Here is a 27,020-nt window from a genome sequence, read left to right as displayed (position 1 = left end):
GTGGGGTTGTGCTTGGTGTCAGGCCCTGGGATGGTGAAGGGGTCACAAGCTGTGTGCAGTTGCTGGATGCTCTCTGTGGCTGGGCCAGGGCTGAGCTTTTAGTCACCAAGGGCAAGGAACTTCCAGACCTCCTCACTGGAGCCTTTTGCTGAAGGGCTGCGTGCCCTGGGAAGGGGGTGGCCTGGGGACAGCCTGCCCTATGGCAGCAGCTCTTCACGTCTTGCCCCCTGTTCAGCATTGCTCCCTTGTAAGTCGCAGTGGGGCACCTGGGGGCTCCTCTCCGGCAGCAGCTTGGGATTACCATGTCCCTCCTGCCCAGAGCTGTGGCCCAGGGGGCAGCAGGGCTTTGTGAGACGCCCAGTGCCCCCCAGCCCAGCCCTGAGGCCTTGCTCCACGGTCACAGAATGGCCTGTCGCCGATCCACATGGCAGCACAGGGTGACCACCTGGACTGCGTGCGCCTGCTCCTGCAGTACAGTGCTGAGATCGACGACATCACGCTGGACCACCTAACGCCGCTGCATGTGGCCGCACACTGCGGCCACCACCGTGTGGCCAAGCTGTTGGTGGAGAAGGGGGCCAAGCCCAACTCCAGAGCCCTGGTGAGCAAGGAGGGGCAGGCAAAAGATCAGAAAAGGAGGGAGGGGGCTGGGGATGGAGAAAAAAAGGAGGAGGAGGAGAAGTGTGCCTGCAGTTGACCATCAGCTGGTTTGTCTACAGAATGGCTTCACGCCCCTCCATATCGCCTGCAAGAAGAACCACATCCGCGTGATGGAGCTGCTGCTGAAGACAGGAGCCTCCATCGACGCTGTCACAGAGGTGGGTGGGCTGCAGGCCGGCCCCAGCTTTTCTGCTGCTGCCTGCGCACAACAGGCAGCGCTGCAGGGGAGGACAGCTTGCTGCCTCTGCTGACCCCCAGCGTCTTCTTCTTTGCGGCTGAGAGCTCTCTGCAGCTCAGGACCTGCTGCTCCTGGCAGCATCTCCCCACAGCCTGCTTCCTGCAGGGCGGGCAGCTGCAGGGGGCAGCAGCTCTTCGTGCTGCCCTCAGCTCACCTTGGGGCTGCCGGGGGCCTGGCGGGAGACATGGGGTTTGCCTGTGTGTCAGAGCATGCCCGGGGGTGGGAGCACAGGAAGAGGTGTTGGTGAGACCGTCAGCCCCCATCAGGAGTCCTGACCCCCTTCTCTCCGCAGTCTGGCCTGACCCCTTTGCATGTGGCTGCCTTCATGGGGCACCTGCCCATTGTTAAGACCCTGCTGCAGCGCGGAGCGTCTCCTAATGTGTCCAATGTGGTGAGTCCTGGCCTGGCTGGGGCTGTGGGGGCTCACTATGGGGGGTGCAGCAGGAGGTCAAGGTTGCCCACATCCCGCTCTCTGCTCTCCTGGGAAATGCCTGGTGCCCCCTCTCCCTCCTTCCTCCCCACCACCACCACCTCTGCTGTCAGGAGGAAACACCGGGGGCTAGAACAAACTGGGGGCACTGCTTTCCTACGCTCGGACCAGAAGAATGACTGCAGGAAGGCATGTCCCCTCCCATGGCCTCACCACTTCAACCTGTCCTTGCTGCAGAAAGTGGAGACGCCCCTGCACATGGCAGCCAGAGCTGGGCACACGGATGTGGCCAAGTACCTGCTGCAGAACAAAGCCAAAGCCAACGCCAAGGCCAAGGTAGGCAGGGAGATCCCGTGTGCCAGTCCAGCACTGGGAACAGCTGGTGCTGGGTGCTTGCTGTCGTCTGTCCAGGGCCCTGCCTGCCAGGGGCTGTGGAGCATCAGAAGTTGGGCCAGGGAAGGGACAGGTCTAGGCCCACCAGCAGCAGCCTCTCTGCCTCCCTCACAGGATGACCAGACTCCTCTGCACTGCGCTGCACGCATTGGCCACACCGGCATGGTCAAACTGCTTCTGGACAACAATGCAAACCCCAACCTGGCAACAACAGCAGGGCACACGCCCCTGCACATCACAGCCAGAGAGGGGCATGTGGACACAGCCCTGGCCTTGCTGGAGAAGGGAGCCTCCCAGACCTGCATGACCAAGGTAGGCTGCTGCGGCTGCTTCTACAGTAGGCGAGCTGTGCCTGGGGGGGCTGGCGGCACGGCGTCCCTGTCACAGAAGGGGCAGCTTCCTCCTGTGCTGCAGCACCCCTCCCTGTGCTTGTGCCAGCATTCTCCTTGTCATCCCTGTACACCCTGTGATGGGCTGCCTTTCTCCTCAGAAAGGATTTACCCCTCTCCACGTTGCGGCCAAGTATGGGAAGGTGGATGTGGCAGAGCTGCTCCTGGCACGTGACGCTCACCCTAACGCAGCAGGAAAGGTGAGGGTTGCTCTGGGGCTGTGGGAGGAATGAGTGGTGTAGGGAGAGGCTCTGTCTCACCACTCTGCACCCTCTCCCCCTCTGCAGAATGGCCTGACCCCACTGCATGTGGCTGTGCACCACAACAACCTGGAGATTGTCAAGCTGCTGCTTCCCAAGGGGAGCTCCCCACACAGCTCAGCCTGGGTAAGACTGGACGCGGTCCTGTCTCTGAGGGGATGTCGTGTGTGTGTTCAGTGCACTCTAGCTGTAGGTGGCTGTGCCATGTCCTGTGTCACCCCTCAGCTGTGACACCCGCCAGCCACCCCTGTGGCCCTCCATGCCAACTGCTCATGCTGGCCCATCTCCTGCACTGGCAGGGGTGCTGAGCAGGCATCCTGTTCCCACAGAGCAGCTGTGTCAGGGATGTTCCCTGCTGGCAGCCTGGTGGCTGTTGTTGGGGAGGGGACGTGTTTCCATGGCAAGTCCTGCTGAGCAGCGCTGCGGTCTGGCAGTTTTGGAAACCACAGGCGAATGTTTGCATGCAGCTGGGAAGCCATGAGTCAGAAAAAAGCAGCAGCTTGTGAGCATCTCAGGCTCTGCCTGGGCATGGGGAGCATTTCCCTGTGGAGCAGCCCAGCGGCCTTATGTCCTGATTACCACATTGTTTGCAGAAGCTGCAACCTCCCAGCAGACAAGCAGCCACCAGTGCCAGCTCTCCCCATCTGGCTCTCCCCTCTCCCCTGTGTGGCTTCTAGCAGACCTGCTGGGCAGGCATCAGGGCAGCTGGTGCTGCTGCTGATCCACCTCCGTCTGCGTCACCGACAGTCCACGTCACTGCGGGCAAGGGGTGTCTGTTCCGCTTCTGGCACACCGCAGCGCAGGCAGTGCTCAGGGCCCTGTGGCCTCTGCCTGAATATTAATGCTGTGTGCTGTGAGTCCTGCTCCACACGGCCGCCCAGCGTGTCCCAGTAGGTGCCTGCCTGCCCTGGCTCTTGCTGCCCCAAGTGGCTGCATGCTAGAAATTCACATGAGGAAAACCTCAGGGCTGCTTATACCAGCTGGACCCAAAGCCTTGGAAGCACCTCGACTGATTTGGCCGGAGAAGCAGGATTTGCTCAGTGGCAGGTGGCCTCAGTGGCAGGCCTAGTTGCTGTCAGGGAGATGGTTCAGGCGTGAGGCTGTGTCCCCGAGCTCTGGAGGTGGCTAGGAAGGGCAGGCCTGTCCTGCAGGGGTGGGCTGGTACCTCCTGTCCTGGCAGATCTGCTTGGCGTTTGCTGAGCACTGCAGTGGTCTTCCCCCACAGAACGGGTACACCCCCCTGCACATCGCTGCCAAGCAGAACCAGATGGAGGTGGCCAGCAGCTTGCTGCAGTATGGGGCTTCTGCAAACGCGGAGTCTGTGCAGGGAGTCACCCCCCTACACCTGGCTTCTCAGGAGGGGCATGCGGACATGGTGGCCCTGCTCTTCTCCAAACAAGCCAACGGCGATTTAGGCAACAAGGTAAGTTGTGCTGGTGCTTCCTGCCAGGCCGGAGGTGAACGCCCTGGCAGGCAATAGCAGACCCAGTGCCTCTCTGCATTCAGGCAGCAAGGCCCTTGCCAAGAGCACAGTGTTAGCCAATTTGCCATGTTGACAACCCAACTTAAGAGGCTCTGCTGGTAGAGCTGCAGTGCTTCCACTGCCACTGTGCAGGTGACCTGCTCTTTTTGCAGAGTGGCCTGACTCCTCTCCACCTTGTGGCCCAAGAGGGACATGTGCCAGTTGCTGATGTTCTGGTGAAACACAGAGTTACAGTGGATGCAACAACCAGGGTAAAGTAGTGCGTTGGTCATGGCTGGGATGAAAAACACTTGGGAACTACTTATAGGCCTGCTGCAAGCGGAGCCTTGCTTTTCTTCTTTGTGCAAGAACTTCCCCGACTTGCAGGCATCCTTGTGTCCTGGGGTCTCTTCTTTCTCTTCCCCCCACCTCGCTGCAAGAATGCTTTTTGCCTGCTCCCACAGCTCACCCCTGTCTTCCTGGGCACAATGTAGTGTAGTCTGCAGTGTGGCCTCAGCCCTGGTCCTGGGCTCTCAGGCAGCACCAGCACACGTGTTCCATGCTTCAGCTGTGGGGGCTTGCCCATGGAATCAGCATACCCAAGGCAGAAAGGCAGGAAGCACCGCTGAGGGCAGGCTGAGTCCTGATCTTGTCTTTCAGATGGGCTATACCCCGCTGCATGTGGCCAGCCACTATGGGAACATCAAACTGGTGAAGTTTCTGCTACAGCACCAGGCTGATGTCAATGCGAAGACTAAGGTACAGTGATGCCCTGTGCTCCAGGGACCCCTCTGCCCTGGGGAACAGAATGCAGGTTGATGAGAAAGCCTTTGCCTGCCCCTGCCCCCATGACTCCTCCACCTTGCTCCAAGCTCTCCTTTCTCCATGTCTGGAAGCTGCTGTAGTCCACCTACAGCCCTGGGCAGGTGCTGGGTCCTGCAGACATCCACAGAAAGTAGAGGGGCAGACCTTGTCCTCTAGGCATGAAGCACCATGCGAAGCCTGGGGCGACTGTTTCTTGGGCAGTAGAACCCAGAGCTGATGGCAGCACCCTCTGTCCTCTCCTGCAGCTGGGCTACACCCCCCTGCACCAGGCAGCACAGCAGGGCCACACGGATGTCGTGACGCTGCTGCTGAAGCACGGTGCCTCTCCCAACGAGATCAGCACGGTAGGAAGTGCACTTGCCTGCACCTCCTCACCCTGCAGTGAGCTCAGGTGCTTGCTTGGGCTCCCTCGCAGCTGCAGCTGACCCCATCCTCCCACCTTGCACAGAATGGCACCACTCCCCTGGCCATTGCGAAGCGGCTCGGCTACATTTCTGTCACAGATGTGCTCAAGATTGTCACAGATGAAACCGACATCCTGGTGAGCTCCTGGGTATGGGACTGGTGGGGTGCAGGACCCTGTGTAGGGGAGTTGGGGCTGGGATCAGCCAGGCGGGGGTCTGCTGTCCTTGCCCAGGCAGCGAGCCCCAGGCAGCGGCTGTGGTCTTGCTTGGGGCAGAGGTTGCCTGAGTGCAGCCCGAGTGCCCGGGCATGGGGGCAGGAGCTGCGGGCGGCGCTGCAGTAAGGGCTGGCCTGCTCTGACTGTCCTCTGGTCCCACAGCCAGTCAGTGACAAGTACCGCATGAGCTTCCCAGAGACTGTGGATGAGATTCTGGATGTGTCAGAGGATGAAGGTGAGGGGCCAGAGCCGGGTCGCACCCCCAGAGGTCTGCTGGCTGAGCTGGCACCACTGCCAGCAGCCCTAGGGATGGGCACTGGGGTGGGGGGAGCTGCCTGGCCACACAGGGGTCTCTCAGAGAGGAGGTGGGGAGCCCACCAGCCTCCGGGGATGGCTTCCCCTGGCTCAGGTGCTCCCCTGTGCTGTGCGAGGGGGAGATACCTGGACCTCTCTGTGGCCCCATACCCCGAGGATGGTGTGCAGAGAGCCCTTGGGCACATGGAGCACCCCACCGTGCTCCCTGGGGCAGTACCAACTCCCAGCCCGGCTGCAGTTGGTCTGCTCCTGTTCCCTCCCACTGAGACCTCACTTTTGCCTCTTCTTACTTTGCAGGCACTGCTCATGTCACAGTAATGGGTATGAAACACGTCTCCCACCCCAGCTCAATGGCCCATTTCACCCCATGGCCACTAACCATCTGCACGCCACGTCCATCTGCTGAGCCTTGTTGCTGGGCTGGTGCTACCCAGCACAGGCCCTGCCATCCTGTTCTGCCCATCCGTGTCCATGCTGCTTGCTGTGGTGTGACTGCATGAACAGGGCTATCCCCCAACCAGGGGGCAGAGGAACCTGGTTCTGTGGCAAGCTCTGGTGCCCATACCCAGCCACCCCGTGCCGCTCTGGCCACAACGGGGGTGAAGCTGAGCACTGGAGGGCCCCTGTGCTGCTGCAGTCCCCTCCCCATCACCAGGGCTGGTCTCCTGCTTTGGGAGGTGCTGGACTCCTTCCTGCAGGGCTTTAGCACAAGCCCAGCCCTGGTGGACTCCTTAGCAGGAGTTAACTGGGCCAGCAGGTGGTGCTGGCTGGGCTTGTCCCGCAGTTAGAGGTGCACAGATGCACTTGACAATGTTGGTGAGTCCTTCACGTGGCCCCAGTCCTGCCTACGCCTGTCTGCAGTGCCCGGTGGTGAGGTGTCCCCAGCAGGCTCTGCTCTGTGTGTGGGTGCCGTGGAAAAGGGTCCAGCTGGCAGCTGAGGCTCCCAACAGCTACCACAGCTCCTGTCCCACTAACCAACAGCTTCAGCCTCTGTCAGAAGGAAAATTCCCCACACGTCTGGGGATGAGTGTGTGTGGCCAGTGGTGGGAGCAGGGATGGGGGCAAAGGCTGAGCTTCTGTGCTCCCCTGTCCTGCTGCCTCTGCATGCTAAGCCAGCTCTTGGTTTCAGAGGAGGAGCTGATCGCACCGAAGCCCAGGACACCTGAACCCAGGGACCAGGAGGGCAAGAGGGAGATGCTGGAGCTTGTGACCAGGATGACACTGGAGCAAATGTATGAGGCACTGGATGGCAGAGAGGGAGTGGGAGCGGGATGCGAGACCAGTTTGTTGTTGGGTTGGGATGCCAGCAGGGCAGGGACAGCCAGAGGCCAGGAGTACATCCCTGAGCCCCAGCAGCCATTGCAGCAGGCACAGCTGGTTTGTGTTGGTCTTGCACAAGGACATGTGTGGGTCTGTGGCTGATTGCACCTTCGCCCCGTGGCCCCAGGGCTCCCTCGGGATGGCTGGAAGCTGAGGGGCCCAGGCCTGCCGCTGCAGTGGCTGTCACTGCTCTCTCCTACCAGGGAGGAGTCTGCAGCTGTCCCACAGGTCCCCTGTATTCCACCTGAGACTGTAGTGACCAGAGCAGAGGAGCCTGAGCAATTAGGACCTGTGGAGACAGAAGCTGAGCAAGTCGGCCTGCTGCCTGCGCCCTCAGTGTCCCCGCAGGAGGTGAGCACGGGACATGGCCTGACATGGCCCCCGGGTCATTCTTTGCCAGGTGGACCCTCCTTCCCTGTCAGCACAGAGCTAAAATGTGAGGTGGGCAGGGGGAACAAAGCTGGCAGTACAAGGCTGCCTCATCAGGGCTGGGAGAGTGCAGAGGGGGGAGCAGGCTCAGCACCCCCAAACAGGGCCCTGTGCCCACGGGGGCTCTTCCCTGCCTTACACAGCCCTCCAAGGAGTTCGATGAGGACTCTCTGATCCCCAGCAGCCCAGCCACTGAGACTTCAGACAACATCAGCCCAGTGGCCAGCCCCGTGCACACAGGGTGAGTGCCCGGCCCGTGTGGCACCTGTGTGGCGTGCACACGGGTGGCTGCAAGGCACCCACCTGCCCTCGCCTCCATCCACGGCAGGTTCCTGGTGAGCTTCATGGTGGATGCCCGCGGCGGCTCCATGCGGGGCAGCCGGCACCATGGGCTGCGTGTGGTCATCCCACCCCGCGCCTGCGCCGCACCAACCCGCATCACCTGCCGCCTGGTGAAGCCCCAGAAGCTGCCCGCACCCCCAAATCTGGCTGAGGAGGAGGGCTTGGCCAGCAGGATCATTGCTCTGGGGCCTGCCGGGGCCCAGTTCCTCAGGTGAGCGAGGCTGGGGACGGAGTAGATGGGGCTGCCCCCACCAGGACCATCCCTTAGGGCTGGGGATGGGCCTGGGCTCCTCTGGAGACTGGGGACAAGACCTGTGCTAGCTGCTGCTTGTGGAGGTCTGGTGCAGGAGTGATCCCAGCTCTGGCCTGGCACAGTGCAATTTTGGGGCGGGTGATGGAGCAGTGGCTGCGCTGTGGTGGGGAAAGCCCTGATCAGCAGTGGCCTGCTGGGTGCAGAGCTCCATTTCCCAGAGACAAGGCTGTGAGGTGCCCTGTCTCCCCCTTCATGTGGCTGTGTAGTGCGGTCAGGTGTTCTGCCCACAGCCACCTTGCTGCCTGCAGATCCCAGTGGCAGCATGTGGGTGTGAGCACACTTCCTTCCCTATCTGCAGCCCTGTCATCGTGGAGATCCCCCACTTTGCCTCTTATGGGCGTGGAGACCGTGAGCTGGTGGTACTGCGCAATGAGAACGGCTCGGTCTGGAAGGAGCACCGCAACCTCTATGAGGAGAGCTACATGGACCAGCTACTCAATGGCATGGATGAGGGTGAGCATTGCCAGGGCTGGGGTTTGACACCAGGCGACCAGGCGAAGTGGTGGGTGAGAGCCATGGGCCCGGAGCAGGGGTGAACGCTGACGGCTGCGCTGCCCTTGCAGAGCTGGAGAGCCTGGAGGAGCTGGAGAAGAAGAGGGTCTGCCGCATCGTCACTACCGACTTCCCTCTCTACTTCGTGGTCATGTCCCGGATTTGCCAGGTCTGTGACATGATCGGCCCTGAGGGAGGGTGCTTGAGAAGCACACTGGTGCCCATGGTACAGGCCACCTTCCCAGACGCTGCCGTCACCAAGGAAGTGAGACTGGCCCTGCAGGTGAGCCCCAAGAACTCAGTCTGGAGCCTGGCTGGGCTTCTGCAGTCAGGGACAGGCAGCTGGCCCAGGCTGCACCCCAGCACTTGCAGGGGCTGGCCCTGACTCCCCGACCCGTGCTGCCCGCAGGCACAGCCCGTGCCCGATGAGCTGGTGACCAAGCTGCTGGGGAACCAGGCAACCTTCAGCCCCATTGTCACGGTGGAGCCACGCCGGAGGAAGTTCCACCGCCCCATCGGCCTCCGTATCCCTTTGCCCCCGTCCTGGAAGGACAATCCCCGAGACAGTGGCGAGGGTGATACCACCAGCCTGCGCCTGCTCTGCAGTGTGATTGGTGAGGCTGCCACCCCTGCTGTGTGGGCACGAGTGGTCCGGGTGGGGACGGGCTGGGCCGCCTCGGTAGGATGTAGCTCCTGGGAGTTGAGGGCAGGGTGCAGCTGTGCGGTGGGGAGAGCAGGCCCCTGGCTTACGGAGGGGCAGCGTACTTACCCCTGCTTTCTGCTGCAGGAGGGACAGCCCAAGCTCAGTGGGAAGACATCACAGGCACCACGAAGCTGGTCTATGAAAAGGAATGTGCTAATTTTACCACCAATGTGTCTGCCAGGTAAGTCGTGGCAAAGCATGTGGTGCAGTGGGGACAGCTGCTGATCCTGGGGCCCTCTTGGGGTGCAGTCTCTGCTGAAAAGAGCCTCCAGCCCCTGTGCTCATCGGTTTCTGTGGTGCTGCCACACCCCCACATGCAGGGCAGTTGACTCTAGCCTTAAGACACCTGTGCTGCCTTGACACACACCAGGAAACACTGTGACACCTGGGTGTGCTGAGGGAGAGGGCCAGTTCTTGCACTTGTGTGCAACTCCCACACCCAGAAACGTTGTGGCAACCTCTGCAATGCAGTTTGCTCTCCCAGCGTGGCTGGGGATCCAGCTCTGCAGCACCCCTGATCCAGCCCTCCCACAGGTTCTGGCTGGCCGACTGCCCGCGCACGGCTGAGGCCGTGCACTTCGCCACCATGCTGTACAAGGAGCTGACGGCTGTGCCCTACATGGCCAAATTTGTGGTGTTTGCCAAGATGAACGATGCACGGGAAGGCAGGCTGCGCTGCTACTGCATGACTGATGACAAGGTGGACAAGACTTTAGAGCAGCATGAAAACTTCACCGAGGTGGCCCGCAGCAGGGACATTGAGGTTTGTCCCCAGCAGCATGCATGGGAGGCAGCAGGGCAAGGGCAGGGGCTGCCTGTGCAGGAGGGGTGCTGATGCCAGTGCATGGGTCTGGCCCTGGCCTGGAGAGGAGGACAGGGGAAGCTGCCCTGCACAGGGACTTATCCTGTGTTCCCTGCCCTCCAGGTGGTGGAGGGGATGCCTTTGCATGTTGAGCTCTCAGGAAACCTGGTTCCTGTTAAGAAGACCACGCAGCCACGCACCTTCCTCTTCCAGTCCTTCCGGGAGAACCGCCTTGTCATCTCCATCAAGGTAATGGCAGGGCACAGGGCTGGGCTGCAGTGGGGCCCCTGCACCTGCCCCGTGCCAGGCCCCACTACCCGGCCTCTTGGTGCGCAGGTCCGGGACAGCAGCCGTGAAGCCAGCGGCTCCCTGTCTTTCCTGCGCAAGGCCATGAAGTATGAAGACCTGCAGCACGTGCTCTGCCACCTCAACATCAGCATACCACCCTGCACCAAGGTCAGCGTCTGCTCTTCTTTCTCAGCTGCCCCATGTGGCCATGCTGCTCCGTGCCAGGGCTGTGCTGGTGCCAGAGCAGAGCCACTGCCCTCTTTTCAGGCTGGTAACTACTCGGTTTGTCCCCACTCCTGCAGGGAAGCAGCAGTGAGGAGCGGAGGAAGACACTGACGCCGTTGTCTCTGCGGGAGCGATACAGCATCCTAAGCGAAAGCAGTTTCGGTACACAGCCAGCTAGGTCTATTCAAGCCTCTCACCACTTGCGGTTAGGGTAGGGGTACCCAAGCCAGGAACAAGGGCTGGGCTGAGTCTGCTGTACTCACACGTGTGGCAGTGTCCTGCTCCCTGAGTGTTTCCGTGGTCCTGCATGTGCTGTGCTGAGTCCCCGCAGCCAGTACCTCTCTCCCTCCCCACCCCAGTTCAGGGTCCTGTGCAGCTGGAGTTGTGACTCCCTCTTCTCCTCCAGGCTCTCTGAGCAGCACCGACCGTGCAGACCAGAAGATGGTCGACATAGCAGAGCAGCTGGGCCTCAGCTGGGCAGGTGAGTCCACACTTCACGGCCCCAAGGATGCACAATGTGCCTTGAAACTGAGCACTTAGAAAGGCTGGGAAGATGCTGGAGGGTCTCATGAATGTGCTTTATGCTGTCCAGGGAGCTGATTCTTGATGCAGTTTGTATCCACATAGTCTGCACTAGCCCCTCTGGCAGGCTCTTGTGGCAGGTCCCAGCACTTCTGCAAAGCTGAGAGCCTCCTTTCAGCCCTGCATGCATGCACAAGCACGTGCACAAATGCCAGGGGTTTTGGTCCAAGTTGTCACCATTACTGGAGGCCTAGCACTGTTGGTGCAGGCACACACCAGCAGCAGTACCTGCATTTCTCCTTAGTGTGATATGGTAGTCACAGCCAGCCTGGGCAGAGAGGCTTCAGCCTGTGCCCCATCCCAGCTCCTGCTCCTGCCCATTCTGCCATGTTCAGTTGTGTGGGATGTGGGAGGACTGTGCTGGGTCTGGCTGAGCCCTTCACAACACCTCCTGCCTTTCTGGCTCAGGAGCTGGCAGCAGGCACTGAAGGGTGTGATGCTGAGATGTGGTGTCTCCCCCAGAGCTGGCACGTGAGCTGCAGTTTGGGGTGGATGACATCAACAGGATACGTGTGGAGAACCCCAACTCCCTGCTGGAGCAGAGCATAGCCCTACTCAACCTCTGGGTCAGCCGCGAAGGCAAGAGTGTCAAGAGTGAGTATCTGTGGTGCCCTGCTGCAGGAGTGGAAATGGCTGGGCTGGCCGTGCAGCCTGTACGTGCTCAGGGCTCCCTGTCTGGGTTTATGCCACCCGTTCTTGTACACCTGCCTGAAGGGTGGCTGGGGCATGGCTGTGTCCCCCCAGTGACCAGCCTGCCCTGCCTGTGGCTGACGCCAGCTTCCCTTGCAGTGGAGAGCCTGTACACAGCACTGAGAAATATTGACCGCAGCGAGATCGTCAGCACACTGGAGGGTTCTGGGCGGCAGAGCCGGAGCCTGAAGGGCAGTTGGCGCTACACGGACAGGGACTACTCCCTCTCGCCTTCCCAGATGAATGGTGAGCCCCAAGTCCTACACAATGAATGCCGGAGGGCCCGGGGACAGAGTTGCTGCAGACAGACTGGGGCTGATGTCTGCCATGGTCCAGGTGTGCTGGTGGCCCCTTAGGAGCTCCATGGGTGCGAGGTGCCATGGGCAGATGTAGCCTTTCCCAGGGGGCCTGTGCTATGGGAGCCTTGGCCCTGCCGTGCTGTCTTCTCAAAGTACGGACATGTGGGGCTTCCTCCTCACAAGGTACCAGTGTTGAGCAGTGGCCAGGGAGCTCCTGGAGCCATCTGTCCAGCCGTGGCTGTGCCCTGGGCTGGGTGCCAGGCACAGCCTGCCTGTGTGCAGGGCTGTGTGTGCTGTGGGGGAGCCAGTGCACCAGGCAGGAGTGGGGCTGCTGCAGCCCTGCACCGTGGCACTGCCTGTGTGCCTCTGGCTCATCACTCTCCCCCTCTTTGTCTCTCCCCTCGATCTGCTCTCAAACGTGCCACCTTGTGCCACCAGAGGTGGGCACTCCTGGGGGCCACTTCTTCTCACCTCCTTCCTCCCAGCTCATCCTGGCCTCTCTTCTCATCTTCCTCCTCTGCCTGTCTCCGCTGTCTCCAGCTCAGCTGAGCCCTCCAGGAGCCGCGTCCTGCTCCAGCAAATGCATGTCACCCAGGGCTGCCCCTCTCCTGGCTGTGTCACACTTGCAGGCAGCCATCCTGAGCCTCCCTGTCTGCACTGCCCCTGCTCCTTCCCTCGCTGGCCCTGCACTGCTTGCCTCCAGCCAGGCACCTGCATGAGGGGGCCTGGGGGCTCCCAGCTGCTCCGTGTGCCCCGGCTTCTGCTGGCAGTCCCTGGCTGCCCAGAGCAGGACGAGTTCCCTCTTAGTCTCCAGGAGTGAACAAGGGGCTCATGGCTCAGAGCTGAAGGAGGCTGAGCAAACCTGCCTGCATGTGTGGGACTGGACTGCCTGTCTTGGCCATAGTCCCAGCCAGTGTGCCCGGGCTGTGCATGTGGCCCTGGGTGACAAGGACGTGACAATTGCTTGCAGGCCCAGGGACACTGATGGGGTTGTAGAGCCCCTGCTGCCTCCTTCAGCATGAACGTGTACTGGGGCTATCCTTCCCAGCTCAAGGGTTAGCTCTGGGAGCTGGTGCCTGCAGAACCTGGCCACCTTCAGCCAGCTGATGCTGGGTGGGGGCTGGGGACAGGGAACCAGGGGCTGACAGTAGGGTGGCAGAGAGGACACCGTGCCTTGCAGTGGGGATGGGGCATCACCTGGACCCCAGGCCCGCCCTCCCCACGGAAAGTGGGCAGCCACAAGGTCTGGCCTGGTGCAGCCCTAGCACTCAAAGGGAGGCACAGGAGCACTTGCAGGGACAGGAGGGACCACGCAAAGGCAGCAGCCAGTGAGTGCAGTCCTGCTCAGCTCAGACGTGGGAGTCTGGTGTGGCCGGGATGGTGCTGCGCTAGGGCGGGCACCCTCCTGGTGGCTGTTTCCCTTCTTGCCCTGCTGTGCTTGTATGTATATGAGATGGCTGCTGGAGGTGTCACCTCTGTCTGCCCATGTAGGTTACGCTTCTCTGCAGGACGAGCTGCTGTCCCCTGCCTCCCTGCATTACACGCTGCCATCCCCGCTGCGTGCCGACCAGTACTGGAATGAGGTGGCCATCATGGATGCCATCCCCATGGCTGCCACTGAGCAGGATGCCCTGATGGAGATGTCCGACATGCAGGTGTGGTCCTCGGGGCTCACCCCCTCTCTGGTGACGGCTGAGGACTCCTCTCTGGAGTGCAGCAAGGCTGAGGACTCGGATGCCACGAGCGAAGGCCGTTTCCTGGGGCAGCTTCTGACAGACACACACGGCCCGGACCACATGGGCTCTATGGACCTAGTTGAGGATGACACAGTGGATTCAGATGCCATGAATGGTCTGATTGAACTGCTAGACCAGGAGGAGGGGCAGAGGCCAGAGGAGAAGATGCCAGCCGGGGACTGCCAGATGGGGACTGGAGAGCAGGACCCAGAAAGTGAACTTTCTTTTGTTTCAGTTCATCAGAAGGTACAAGCCAGGATCACAGCATCACCGACCATTAGCCACATTGTGGAGAAGAGTGCAGACAGGTACTGTGGCCCAGGATGCCAGAGGGGGCATGGGGGGAGGGAGCTTCGCCAGCTATTGCCCTGTGCTGGGCCAGCTGCAATAACCTCGCAGCCTTGCTTGCTTCCCTGCTGGTCTCCAGCACTGGAGGCCCGGCACCCCTGGCAGACAGAGCAGTGGCTTGGGCAGAGTGCCTTGTAACCCTCTGGAGATGCTCTGGGGGCTCCTTGCAAAACACCCCTGGAGAACCCCTGAAGACAGGCAGGCCTTGCATGTAGGTTGTGCTTCCCAGCATCACCTCAGACGGGGCTGTGTCCTGACGTATTCCCAGTGGCACCAGTCCCATGATGTCGCTGGTAGAGCCCAGTGATGCTCTGAGGCGTTGCCTTAGAGCCTGCAGCCCCAGGGGCAGTGTGGGGCAGCCGAGGCTGTGGGACTGGCAGGGAGCGTGGCAGGGAGGAGGCCTGTGCCCTTTGTGCATCTGCATTTTGTGCTGCTTGTGCCGGGTACCCGGCAGCGCTGGCAGCCGGGGAGACCCGTGCCTGGCGGGGTGCAGGCTGTGCTGGTGCACCTGCCAGCGGTCGGCTGGTGTTCTGGCAAAGCTGACTGCCTCTCTCTCTCTGTCTCTCTCTCCCTGTCCCTGTCCCTCTCCGGTGCCCAGGCTGAGGGACTGGAATGCAGAAGGCTCCTTTATCTCCTGCCTACAGGACCTGACAGCGGGCTCCTGGCAGGAGGGGGTCACCCGAAGGCTGCGCCCGACCTACACCGTGGCTGCCGGGGCGCAGGGCCAGGAGCAAGAGCAGGTCCTGGCACCGGCCGTGGAGCTGATGCGGGTCAGCTCCGCAGAGGACAGCGACTGGCAGCCCCAGCACCCCACGGGCAGCTGGCCGGAGGAGGCAGACAGCCACTTCTTCGGGCAGGTGAGGGTAAGAGCGACAGCAGGGGCAGGCCCCATGGGCAGCCCCTCGCCTGCCACCAGGTCAGCCAGGCTGACCGGCTGCTTGCAGGGACAGAGGTGTCCCAGCAGAACCATTGCACTGGCCCCTGGGGGGGCCTCTCAGCCCTCTGGTGGCCCAGAATAGCCTGCTTTGCACCCGATATGTGAGCTCTTGCTCTCCATTTATAAACCAGGCAGACTCCCTGCTTGCTTCCTTATTGAGTAACTGCCCTGGCTGCTGGCCCTGACAGCCTGCTGAGGCCAGAAATAGAGCTGGTGTGGGGGCCAGGAAGGGTGGTGGGAACCCTGCCGCAGCCGTGTGGAGCTGGCAGGTACAGGGGGAGGGCAGGCAGAGCTGTCCCGGCACCGTGGCTGCTCTTGGGGGCAGCTGCAGCAGGGCAGCTGCACAGCTCTGCAGTGCCATGTGCAGCTTCAGCGGCAGCCCCGACCCCTGGCTCCCACCTGGGGCTTCGTTTGTCCCGTGGCAGAGGATTGCCCACTGCCCTGGGGCTGCAGCCAGCAAGACAGGTTGTTGGCAGAGTGCGGGCAGGCTGCCGGGGCCGGGGGACAGGGCTGTGCCTGTCACTGCCTGGCTGGGGACGGGTGGTGCTGTTGCAGCCCCAGCCCCATGACTTTGACAGAAACTGTGAGCGCAAAGGACACCCCACCTGCCTGCTGCCTTCTCCCGCCCCAGCCAGCTGATCTGCAGCAGCTAGGGTTACAGCAGCCCTCCCACCGAGCCGGGGCACGCTGCAGACCAGCGGGCAGCTCCTGCACAGGGGGCTTTGCCCGTCCCAGCCGGGCAGCATGGCCGGAGTCTGAGCGGCAGGTTCGGGACCTGTGGGGCACACGCGCAGCCCTGCGCAAGCAGGATGTGGGGCTTCCTGGCCCAGCTGCTGATTGTCGTGGTGCTGCTGGCCTTCTTCCTGGTCAGCTGCCAGAATGTCATGCACATCGTCAGGGGCTCTGTCCGCTTCCTGCTCAAACACGCCCACCGTGAGCTGGACAAGGAGCTCGGGGAGAGCCAGGGGCTGGTGGATGACGAGGAAACTCTCTCCACCAGGGTCGTCCGCCGACGTGTCCTTGTGAAGGTAACGGGCAGGGAGCTGAAAGAGCAGCGCTGGGGCAGTGCAGAGGAGAGCAGAGAAGGGGCTGGGGCAGTGCAGGAGCCAGAGGCTGTGGGGTGTGCGTAAGATGAGCTGTGTTGCTTGCAGAGGGGCCCCTCTTGCCCCCTGAAACACCGTACTGTTCCTCCTGTTCCTGCAGGGCAACGAAGTTCTTCACCTCCCTGGCGAGCAGGTCACAGAGGAGCAGTTCACAGACGAACAAGGCAATATCGTCACCAAGAAGGTGAGTGACCAGAGACAGGGTGTGTGCAGGGTGCGTGCCGCAGCCTTCCTGCTCTCCCCTCTCCAGGCTGTCCTGCTCCTCTCTGCAGCCCAGGGGCTGTGCAGGGTGCCTGCATTCTGCCCTCCGTGGTCATGGTCAGGGGACAGGGGATGCCTGCCACGTGGGGCTCAGGACCAGGCTGGGCGAGGAGGGAGGCATGGTGCCTGAGGGCCGGCTGGGTCTGCCCTGCGTGGGCTGGTACCTTGGGGCTGGCTGTGACGCCCGGTTGTGTGCCTCTCTGCAGATCATTCGGAAGGTGGTGCGTCAGCTGGGCCCCAGTGACACGGATGACAGGCAGGAGCATGAGGAGCTGATCGTGGAAGGCTCCCTGCAGGAGCCCCAAGACCTAGAGGCCGAGGCCGATCACTTCATGAAGTACTCCATCATGCACCGGGATGGTCTAGGGGCCAAGGTACGGTGTGGCTTGTAACCTGCCTTGCAGGTGCCCTGCTTGGGGCCAGCACTGCCTCCGCAGCACTTGCAGGCTCTGGGGTTCTACCACCCTCTGTCCTTTCTTCTGCTTTCCTGCTTTCCTCTCCTATTTCCCTTCTATGGCAGCTAGGGGCGGCTCTTGCCCTCTGCACGAGTCTTCTTGCTTGGTGTCTTCTGCCAACTGACTCTGCCTTTCCCTCTCCTGTCCTTTTCTGTGTGTCTGTCTGTTCACCTGGGTGATGTTCCACTTCCTGTCCCTGCGGCTCCCTCAGGAGGAGGTACAAGCGCGTGTCCCAAAACTGGAGGTCTCCGGGGGCAGGATGGGGGCTCAGATAGTGAAACGAGCCAGCCTGAAAAGGGGAAAGCAGTGACCCCCTCAAATGGCCTCTTTTGAGGTAACTCAACCTTTGTTCTTCCTTCCGTGCCAGCTCCCCGTGCTGCTGCCTGCGCTGAGCTGCGGGTCACGCGCACCCTGCTGGGGGCGTGCGGCAGGGCTGTGCCCATCTCTTGGCCGGCAGAGAGGGGCTGCAGTGAAGAGATGGGGGCAATCAGGGCTGTGCTACCCCACACAGATTCTGCCGGGGGCCAGGAAAGGGGCTGCAGTCCGTGGCAGGATGCTGCTGCTGCTGCGTATAAGAGCAGCAGGGATGCGGTGCAGTTGTAGTGCAGGAACACAGTGCTTGTAGGGGCTGAGGGCAGGGGACCTGCTTTTGTCACGGGACATTTATTCTGTTGATCCCCAGCACGAGCACTGGATCGTCCCCACTCCTGTGCATTCCCTGCGCCCTGAGCCTCCCATTAGGTGGGACAAGCAGGCTCAAGGCAGGAGCTTGGCACAGCGCACTGGGACCCGGCTGTGTCGTTGCGCTCTGCACTCCCGCTGCTGGGCTGGCAGCGCAGCGCTTGGGGGCAGGCGCTGCATGCAGGCTCCCCAGCTGCCAGTCCCTGCCTGCGCCAGGGAGGAGACTGCCTGACAGGGGCAGGCGTCCTCCAGCCTCGCTGTGCGTGACTGTGTGTGTCTTCTCTCTCTCCCTCTAATCCCTTTACTGTGCTAGTGGGTTGTCTGTGGTGCGTGACAGCCAAAACACTCGTGCCTGTAGACGTGTGTTCATGCAGACTGTGTCCCCACACCTATTGCCTGCCCCTCTCCCCAGACAGTCCCTGGGTCTACCTCTCTCTGTGGTGGTGCTCCTTAGCTCCTGCTGTTTTCCACAGCATGCAAAAACAGCTCAGGGACCACGTTAGGAACCTGAGGGATCTTCCCTGCTGCTGTGAGAGCACAGCGCAGTCATTCACCCTCGGTGAGGCTGGGGGCTCAGGACTGGCCTCCAAAGGGATATGTCTACCTCACACGCTACAGCAGCCCTCCCAGCTCCTTCCCAGTGCCATAGTGCCTTTGGTGCAGCTCAGCTCCTCCTTGTCACTGCTTTTTGCAGCTGGGACAGCAACATCAACACCATCTCTGCCATCTGTTCCAGAGAGAGCACTCTGTTGCTGTCTCTGTGGCACCCCCCCACAAAATTTATCTTGTGGTGACTGGGCATAATGGGTGCATGTAGGACAAGTGCAGGGCACAGAAAGGGCTGGGACTGCCACATACCCAGCTGTCCCCTCCCTTTCTCTTGGCTGTGCCACCACAAATGCCTGGGAATCCCACCTCTGTCTCTCTCTGTATCTCTCCAGGATCTCACCTCAACGCCAAACCACTGAACTCCACACATGTTCTGACACCAACCTGAGAAGAGAAGAGAGGAGAAGAGTGGAGGGGAGCAGGGCTGGCTGTACATGTTTCTATAGGCTAATGGCATGATTTCTGTACGAGACATACTTACCGTCCTACTCGCATGACTGACTGACTGCAAGACGCATGAGCTACAGTACTTACAACAGACGGAGGGGCCCCCGTCCCTGCCCCACTGCCAGCAGGAGCCCAAAGACAGCAGCACGCACGAGGGATATCCTCTCAGCTCCTCTGGGAGGCGAGAGCTGGACTGGCAGCACGCAAGAGGGAAGGAGAACCCACCCTCACACATCCGTGTGTGTCAGTGCATCCCCACGCCTGTGCTCCAGCTGCAGGAGGGAGGCTGGAGCAGCATGGCTGCTCACCGCGGAAGGAGAGGGGCTTGACCCTCATCACCCGTGCTGCCTCTGCTGGACTCACTTCTCATCCCTCTCAGTGAGTGCTGGGGCATGGGGAGGGCAGCAGTTGGAAAGGTGTGGGAGAGGGGGGCTGCAGGGAGGCGGCTGCCCTGGGCAGAGGGGCTGGCGCAGGGCTGCCCTTCCTCTCCCCAGCACGTGCAGCGTCTCCCACCAGGGCAGGGCTCTGGGCTCGTTGCTTGTGTTGAAAGTGTAAACTGTACAGCAATCAGCCTTGTGTATATGAACCAATAAATACTATGCAAACCCCTAGGGACACTCTAGCAGTATGTACAAAGCACTAAAAGCTCCGCTCCCAAATACCTCTTCAGGCTGCAGGACGGGCAAAGCCTTTGGAGTATGTGAGCAGCTCTGGTGTACAGAGCTGGGAGGCTACAGGAGTAAAAGGGCAGCAGACTGCCCCTGCCCTGTGCCCCTCTGCCTGAGCCTGGACCCTTCCTGGCCTGAAGATAGGGGCCCATGGGGACAGTCCCCTGGGCTGGTCCATGGTGCAAGCCCCAGTTTGTGCTGGCTTCAGCTGGGGTGAAGCTGGTAGCCTGCACTGAGGTGCTTGGGGCCCAGGGAAGAGGAGTAGTGAGACAGAGCAGGGGATGCTTGTGCCACACACAGGGTTGTGCCTAGCTCTACTCAGCACAATATCTGCTCAGGAGATGAGCCAGGAACTGGCAGGAGTCAGAAGCCTGCACTGCGCATCCTGCGCAAGGGCTTTGCAGGGTCCCCTGGCCTCCCTGCGAGGGCACAAATGAGCACAGACCCTTAACCCCATGGATGCTGACCCTCCCAGGACCAACCCCAGAAATGCGGGGGCTGCTCCCCTGGGTGGCTGCACTTTGGCCAGGCAAAAGGCCCTGCTGCAGCAGCCCAGGCTGAGCAGCCACGCTGGGAGTCAGGGCAACACCTGGGCCAGCTGCTCTGGCAGGGGAGCAGTGACAGGCAGGGCTGCCCAGGCAATGCAGAGAGGTGCAGGAGGTTGAATCTGCTACAAAATTTGGCCCTAGGAGGACAAGATGCAGACAGTGGCAGTAGGTCCCATGTCCCCAGTTCTGTCCTTTACCTAATCAATGTGGGGGTCTGGCCTTTGTAGCACAGTGGTGTGGAGACGCCCCTGCTCTTCCTATGGAGCTGGCCGGGGGCCTGTTTTGCAGGGCCTGAGGTTGCTCTCTGTAGCCATGTGCAGAACAAGCCCAGCTCCAGCTTCAGGCCATGCAATGGTGGCCCTGGCAGGGGCCGCCTGTCTCGCAGGGCTACTGTCTTGCAGTGGGTGCGCATCTGCCAGGAAAACCCTGGCTCCTCTGCAGTCTGGTTAAGAAGCCTGGCTGCAGCAAAGCAAATGGCCCAGCTTAGCCCCGGAGAGCAGAACAACCCCTTCCCCACCCCACCCCAAAATTGAGCCATGTAGGCAGATCCCCCATGCATCACCCTTGCTGTGTACAATAACCTACCTAGACCCACTGCGACAGCTGACTCCGTAGCATCACCGTAGAGTTGTGTTGGGTCCTGTGCTTTGGCCTCGTATACGCCTTAGGGAATGTGCTGTGCTGCAACCCTGCCCGGCACCTGCAGTGACATTGCTTTGCGCTCGGATTGCTCGTAGGGCTGGTAGAGGGAGGCTGCACCCGACATTGAGCCTAGAGAATGCTGCAGTCTGCACACTAGAAGCTTTTTAGAAGTTTTAAAGATTACTTTTATTTCCTTTTTTTAATTGTTATGGAAACAAGCCTTTTGGATCTCCCTGTCTTAGCCCTTGATGTATAGATCATTTCCCTGTACACCAGCTATCAGACTATGAATTAATAAAGAAACTAACACAGACCGCGTCTCATCTCTGCTTTTCCAAGGGTGAGGAGAAGATGGAGGCTACGGGACCTGTGGCTGGGGGGGTTCCTCTCTCCACTCGTACCCCATCGCCGGGAGGGCAGGTGGCACTCGGGGGGGCTCGCAGCTGTTTGTGCACCGCCGTTCCTGGGGGAGTCTGATGGGTGCACAAACGCCCTTGACTCCCCCCCGGCCCCCGGCCATCCAAGCGGATCTCGTGGCCGACCCCCCAGCAGCCTGGTCCGGGATGGGCTGGGAAGCGGCTGCCCCCGCCCTGCCCGTGCGCGACCCGTGCCCTCCCGCCGTGCCCGCCGCCGCGGGGAGCACGCGGGGGGCACACGGGGGGCCGGAGGGGCCGCCCGGCCACACGGGGGCCGCGGTGCTGCCGCGCCCGGCAGCGGGGGCTCGGCGCGAGCCGCGGGTCCTGGTCCCCGGTCCCTGGTCCTGATCCCGGTCCCGCTCCCGGTCCCTGCTCCCGGTCTCTGCTCCCGGTCCCGTTCCCTGCTCCCCGATCCCTGGTCCCGGTCCCTGCTCCCGCTCCAGGTCCCGGTCCGGTCCCCGCTCCCGGTCCCTGGTCCGTGGTCCTGCTCCCGGTCCCGTCCCGTCTCGGTGCCGGTGCCGATCGCTGTCCGCCGGCCGCGGTGCTGGAAGCGGCGCTCGGCGCCCCTCGGCCGCGCGCTGTCCGGGCGCGATCCGCCTGGGCAGGGCCAATCCCGGGCTGGGACCCGCGGAGCAGCCAACGGGAGCCCGGGCCGCGGGGATCCGGCCAATGGGCGCCGGCCGCTGCAGCCGCGCGGCCAATGGGCGCCCAGTATTCTAATGGAGCTCACCTTTATCAGAGTTGCCTCTTGCCAAGCCCAAGTTGAGTGCCCGGGGCCGGGGCCTCGCCGGGCGCGGGGTCAGCCGGGGCTGCTCGCCGAGGCCGTGGCCGCCCCCGCTCAGCCCGCCCGGGGTCCCGGCGTCGCCCAGGCGCCCGCTGGTCACGCTGCGGGCCGGTAGCCCCCGGCATGGGCATGGCAGGGCTGGGCTGCCCACCGCGCGCTCGGGGTTCTGGCCTCTGAGGGCTGCCCTGGTGCTGGAGACATGGACACCAACCTGCCCGGCACCTTCCTGCTCAACGGCCCCTCGCTGGGCGCCTTCCCCGAGGCCAAGGCCCCCGTCTGCCAGTACTCGGTGCAGAGCTCCTTCTACAAGCTGGGTCCCCCTGGGCTGGGCGCCCAGCTGGCTGCCGGAACCCCGCACGGCATCTCCGACATCCTCGGCCGGCCAGCGGCGACGCCGAACAGCAGCCTCCTCCCCAGCTACCCCCACGCGGGCGGATTTAATGGACTGAGCTCCCCAGGCGTCTACTATGGGCCCCAGGTGGGCGCCCTTCCCAAGGCCGCCGGTGACTACCTGCCACGGGGCCGGAGCTGCTGGGCGGAGGCGGCCCCTGAGTGGCGTGGCAGCCGGCAGTGCAGTGGCCGTAAGTACAGTGGGCCGGGGGTGGCGGGGGGCAGGCGGAGGCCGCGGGCAGCGGTGCAGCACGCTGGGGCTTGGCAGAGCCCCGTCCCATTGGCGCTGGGGTGCGGGACGGCCACCTGAGCCACATCTCCATGGCCCAGCACGAGGCACGGGTGGCCACCCTGCAGGCGGCACCGGGAAGCAGAGGTTTTGGCTCGAGTGCGGGGCAGGTCCGACGGTGGGGGTTAACTCTTTGCTTAGCCCCACGGCAAGGCACAGCTGGTGAGGGCAGGCGGAGCCCACGGCCCCTGCAGACCCCTGCCCCCGGCAGCCTCCTTGGGTCAATTCCCGGCCCAGCTCAGGCCAGGGATAAGAACTGGTGGCGCTGCCTGCCTGGTGCAGCTGGGAGGGGAGCACGGGGGGTGGGCAGGGCGGGCGCTCTTACTGGCCTGCAGGAACCCCCCCCAACACACTCCCCACAGGAGCTTCTGCTGCTCAGCACCTGCAGCCGCAGCCCCGTTTCCCCTCTCCAGGCGCTGCTCTTGGCTCACCAGGGTCAGGCAGCTCAGCTGCCCGCTCTTGGCACGGCAATGAGCCGACCCCCTTGTGCTGCCTTCCCATTGCGCACCCAGCGAGGTGCAGGGCATGGGCATGGCGCTCCTGGTGCTGTGCAGCTCTGAGGTCGGGCACTGCTCCTAACAACTGTTCCCTCCTCAGCTCAGCAGAACAGTCCCGTTCCGGAGCTGCAGGTGCAAAGCCTGCCTCTGGCTCTGTGGGGTGAGCACAGAGGGCCGCACAGCCCTCCCAGCACGGGGCTGAAGCCTTGAAGCCGGGACACGGTTTGAATTTGGAGTGGGGTCACAGGACAGACGGACTCTGTGGTCGCTGAGGCTGGGGGCATGCAGGCACAGTGTCCAGGAAGGGCGAACTGCCCAGAGCCAAGCACCACGGGGAGCCCAGGCACTCAGCCACCTCCCTCCTCTCCTGCAGCCCCCACTCACCTGGCCGACAGCCTGCACAAGAAGAAGCACACACGCCCGACCTTCACGGGGCACCAGATCTTTGCTCTGGAGAAGACTTTTGAGCAGACCAAATACCTGGCGGGGCCCGAGCGGGCACGGCTGGCGTATTCCCTCGGCATGACAGAGTCCCAGGTGAAGGTGAGCATGGGTCCTGTGGGGCGCATGGCACGGGGGCATGGCAGGGTGGCCACTAACAGATGCCGGTCCCATGGGGCGGCAGGTTTGGTTCCAGAACCGACGCACCAAATGGAGGAAGAAGAGTGCCCTGGAGCCCTCCTCATCCTCACAGCGGGCGGGGGGCTCTGGCGGAGAGCGGGCAGCCTCTGAGACTGAGGACGACGAGTATAACAAGCCGCTGGACCCCGACTCAGACGATGAGAAGATCCGGCTGCTGCTGAGGAAGCACCGCGCGGCCTTCTCGGTGCTGGGCTTGGGAACGCACAGCGGCTGAGCACAGCCACGCCAACACCGCCAGCCCCCGGGGCCATGGGGGACCCGGCCCGGCCACCTGCTCCGTGCCCATTCAGACACCTGGCTGTGGGGAGGGGGCACAGCTGCCCCCCCCCCAGCAGCTCCTGCCTGGGGCTCCTGACTCTGGGCTGGTTGCAGCAGGCGTGGGCGGCAGCAGGCACAGCTGTGCCAGCAGCACCGATGAAATAAAGGCCCCAGCCCCAGCCACGTCCCAGCACTGGCTTCATGGGTGTGTGGTCTGCAGATGCCCTTGTGAGGCTGGGCTGGGGAGGGGCTGGGACTGGGGTGGGAAGGGTCCATGTGCCAGGCAGGGGAAGGGGCTGTGGCTGGGTACCGTGCATGGGGACAGGAAGGCAGTGGGGTAGCCCTGGGGACATTTTGCAGGGTTTCTGCCTGCTTGGGCATGCATTTCCAGCAAGAGGTGCTGGTTCAAAAGTCACTTGTTAGGGCCTCTCGTTGGAACCTATTAGCAGCAAATAAATATCATTTATCTTAACGGTGTGAGTGAGAACCCATTCACCTGTCAGGGCTGCAGGATTGATGCCGTGTCAATAGCACTGATGTGTTTGCTGCCAACCTGGCGCACCCCCCCCTGTGCTGCGCCCAGCCTGCTGCTGTCTCAGGGCTGCACACACGTGGGGACCGTGCGCCCCCCCACACCCCCTCTCCCTGGGGCTCGGCCCCTTCTCACTGATGGTGGGTGCCACACGAGGCCAGTGGCCCCCCGCTGTCCACAATGCCCAAGGGGCTCCCGCTGGCACGGGCACCCTGCTGGGGCCCGGCAGGCTGGTTGGTTGATCAGCTAAGAGCCAGCAAAATGCCAGCCGGGTACGAGCAAACAGAGCTGCTGTGTCCCGGGAGGAAATCGATAGGAGATAAGGTGCTGCCTGCACCGTCCGGTCATTAGCAGTGTGGCACGGAGGTGCTGCAACCCAAGGTACCTGCCCCGTGGCAGCAGGCAGTGCCGGTGGCTGAGCCCCCCTGAAGCCCCCACAGCACCGTGGCTCTGCGGCAGCCCCCAGCACCCCCCCACAAGGCACGGGACTGCAGGCAGTCACTGCGCTCCTGCCTGCATGGCCCTGAGGCCCATGTTTGGCTTTGGGCCCTCTCAGCCCCCTCACTTTCACCACATGCTGGGCTCTGCAAGGAGCCCCGACTGCTCTGCAGCCATTCCTGGGGGCTTGGGGAAGGCTGAGCCCCCCCTCACCAGCCCCTGGGAAGTGTGTGGGGGTGTGAGGTGGGACGTAGCCCTTCCCCCGGCCACGCAGCCCCTTTGGTGCTGTGATGGGCCAGGGGGGGGCTCCATGGGATGTGGGTTCCCCCAGTCGCGCTGCGTGTGCACTGCGCGTCCCTGGGGCAGCGCCGCGTCACCGCCACCGTCCCTGCACGGAGCCGGCGCTTGGCAGGAGCAGGCTCCACACGGACGAAGTGCGGGGCTGCTGTTGAGATATTTTTTTGACATTTTCTAAGCTGCCCAGCGTGGCTGACAATTTTTAATGTACTAACTGCCTGGTCCAGTGAGCTGATTAATTGGTGCTGTGGAGATCAATACAAAACAGAAAATTAAAACAATTTTAAAGTGATTAAGTAGTTTAACACCTGTCTGATGCCACGTCAGGACCGGGAGACAAATAAAGCAGGTGGCAAAGGGCCTGCTGCAGCCGAGGAGAGAGACAAATCACAGCCACAGCCTGCCTGCCCCGTGCAGCTGGACGGGGCCGCAGGGCACCGCTCAGCCGGGGCTGCGGGGGCTGCCAGCACCGGCACACGGCTCTGCTCACCCGCTGGGGCAGCTCGCAGCCACACACGGCCCCCTTGGGCACCAGGGGCTCGGCAGGACCTGGCCCGTGGTGCAGGCGAGCTCCGGCACCCCCAGGGCCTGCTCGTGGCCCTGGCTGGGGCCTGCTGTGGGGCCGGGCTTGGTGCCGAGCGGCACTCGGCCGCTGCTCAGGGGCGTGCGGCTGCGAGCGCGGGCAGGGCGGCCTGGCAGGCAGATGGATGGCAGCTCCGCTTCAATTCCGCATCCCTTTTCTCCCAGACAAACCCCGTCGGATTTTCATAAATCAAAGCGCCACACTGTTTAATAAAAATTTATTGACTTACAAGTGATTATTTATCAAAAGGCCATTAATAGCGGCTCCGGGAATGATGTGCTACTGGGTGGTGCGGGGAGACTAATAGCAAATCAATGCCAGCATCCGGGCAGAATGCATATGAGGGCCCCCGGCCCCAGCGGGCTGCATGGCTGCTGCAGCCAGAGCCGGCAGCCCCTACCCCGTGGGCCGCCCGGCGCTCCCCCTGGTTATTTATTGCTTACAAATGAAATGATCGATACTTTTAATCTAGAGCTAAATTTATTAACTTTCCCATCGGAGAGAGACATATTGACTGGGGGCATGGGGAGGGGGAGCCGAGGCAAGATGGATGCGTGCCTCCTAACCTGTCCGGCCGTGCAGCAGCCCGGCTGCGGGGATGGCCACAAGCACGGCGGTGGCTGGAGGCAGCTGGGGACTGCGAGCTGGGGCAGGAGACCTGTGGGCACCTGCAGCCAGGTGCCAGCACGCAGGGGCTGCTGCAGGTGCTGGAACGCAGCCCCTGCCGGTGCACGCAGCGGTGGCTGCACAGCCGGAGCCGGTGCCCGACTTGGAGAGGACAGGAAGAGTGCAGGCAGGTGCATGGGAGCGGGCTGCTGGCTGGGGAAAGGCAAAGGAAAGCCCTGAGACCTTGCCCAGGTGGGGGCAGGCTGGGCAGCGATGCACTGAGCCCAGTGCAGCTCAGCCCAGGGGCACCCAGAGAGCACGGTGCAGCCTGGAGCCTGCAGCGCTCTGGGTCTCGTGCACGCTCCAGAGCCGCTCAGGCCAGGGCACGGTGCTGGGGTTTGGGCCAAGTGGGCCCTGGGGCAGGGAAAAGCTTTGTGAGCCCTGCAGCGCTCATCTGGGCAGGGCTGGGGCTGGTCAGAGGCTACCATGGCAGCCACGAGGCCAGCAGCAACCTTTTGGGCATGGATCTGACTCTAGCAGGAACCGGAGCAAATACAGATAGCGAAGTGTTGTGGTTAAATGGTATGGGAGAGTGCTAAAGGATAGCACAGCCCCCCTTGGGAACCGAAGCGTAGCTCCCCCAGCATGTGTGTTATAGCCACCAGTTCTCATACATCTAAAAGTTGGTGACCAAACACTGCCTGCCAACAAAAACTGACAAGAAAGGTTACTTTCTTTATTTATTTCTTTTTAAGTAGCAAAGCAATAGCCCCATCA

At 62.3% G+C, this 27,020-nt stretch overlaps 2 protein-coding genes across 11 annotated transcripts in view; both read left to right on the top strand.

Moving 5' to 3' along the window:
• ANK1 (ankyrin 1) overlaps window positions 1-20,812 on the top strand; it is a 36,828-nt gene extending 16,016 nt beyond the window's left edge. For 3 of the 10 annotated variants that reach the window (XM_084302315.1, XM_084302312.1, XM_084302318.1), the window contains exons 10-44: window positions 404-601; window positions 720-818; window positions 1,191-1,289; window positions 1,566-1,664; window positions 1,836-2,033; window positions 2,212-2,310; window positions 2,398-2,496; window positions 3,596-3,793; window positions 4,006-4,104; window positions 4,493-4,591; window positions 4,903-5,001; window positions 5,106-5,198; window positions 5,439-5,511; window positions 5,889-5,912; window positions 6,721-6,823; window positions 7,115-7,262; window positions 7,484-7,581; window positions 7,669-7,893; window positions 8,294-8,448; window positions 8,559-8,770; window positions 8,897-9,101; window positions 9,275-9,371; window positions 9,725-9,953; window positions 10,116-10,241; window positions 10,329-10,448; window positions 10,583-10,667; window positions 10,912-10,986; window positions 11,550-11,681; window positions 11,877-12,023; window positions 13,568-14,120; window positions 14,759-15,023; window positions 16,301-16,384; window positions 16,668-16,835; window positions 17,128-17,250; window positions 18,539-20,812. In XM_084302315.1, the coding sequence (XP_084158441.1) occupies window positions 404-601; window positions 720-818; window positions 1,191-1,289; window positions 1,566-1,664; window positions 1,836-2,033; window positions 2,212-2,310; window positions 2,398-2,496; window positions 3,596-3,793; window positions 4,006-4,104; window positions 4,493-4,591; window positions 4,903-5,001; window positions 5,106-5,198; window positions 5,439-5,511; window positions 5,889-5,912; window positions 6,721-6,823; window positions 7,115-7,262; window positions 7,484-7,581; window positions 7,669-7,893; window positions 8,294-8,448; window positions 8,559-8,770; window positions 8,897-9,101; window positions 9,275-9,371; window positions 9,725-9,953; window positions 10,116-10,241; window positions 10,329-10,448; window positions 10,583-10,667; window positions 10,912-10,986; window positions 11,550-11,681; window positions 11,877-12,023; window positions 13,568-14,120; window positions 14,759-15,023; window positions 16,301-16,384; window positions 16,668-16,835; window positions 17,128-17,226 (4,902 nt within the window). In that variant the 3' untranslated portion in view covers window positions 17,227-17,250; window positions 18,539-20,812. Of the gene's footprint in view, window positions 1-403; window positions 602-719; window positions 819-1,190; window positions 1,290-1,565; window positions 1,665-1,835; window positions 2,034-2,211; window positions 2,311-2,397; window positions 2,497-3,595; window positions 3,794-4,005; window positions 4,105-4,492; window positions 4,592-4,902; window positions 5,002-5,105; window positions 5,199-5,438; window positions 5,512-5,888; window positions 5,913-6,720; window positions 6,824-7,114; window positions 7,263-7,483; window positions 7,582-7,668; window positions 7,894-8,293; window positions 8,449-8,558; window positions 8,771-8,896; window positions 9,102-9,274; window positions 9,372-9,724; window positions 9,954-10,115; window positions 10,242-10,328; window positions 10,449-10,582; window positions 10,668-10,911; window positions 10,987-11,549; window positions 11,682-11,876; window positions 12,024-13,567; window positions 14,121-14,758; window positions 15,024-15,782; window positions 16,126-16,300; window positions 16,385-16,667; window positions 16,836-17,127; window positions 17,251-18,538 lie in introns of those variants that run through there. The other 7 variants (XM_084302319.1, XM_084302314.1, XM_084302317.1 and 4 more) reach the window with 7 other exon arrangements.
• A 1,098-nt stretch (window positions 20,813-21,910) lies between these two features.
• Window positions 21,911-23,743, top strand: NKX6-3 (NK6 homeobox 3; the record flags this gene model as incomplete). Its single annotated transcript, XM_084302425.1, has 3 exons — window positions 21,911-22,292; window positions 23,261-23,430; window positions 23,513-23,743. 3 exons carry the CDS (start codon window positions 21,911-21,913, stop codon window positions 23,741-23,743), a joined length of 783 nt encoding a protein of 260 aa, XP_084158551.1.
• Window positions 23,744-27,020: the final 3,277 nt, after the last annotated feature.

This window comes from Netta rufina, assembly GCF_964035555.1.
Source record: "Netta rufina genome assembly, chromosome: 27".
Taxonomy (NCBI): Eukaryota; Metazoa; Chordata; class Aves; order Anseriformes; family Anatidae; genus Netta; species Netta rufina.
The sequence above is the reverse complement of the archived record's forward strand: the minus strand, read 5'-3'. Positions and strand labels throughout refer to the sequence as shown.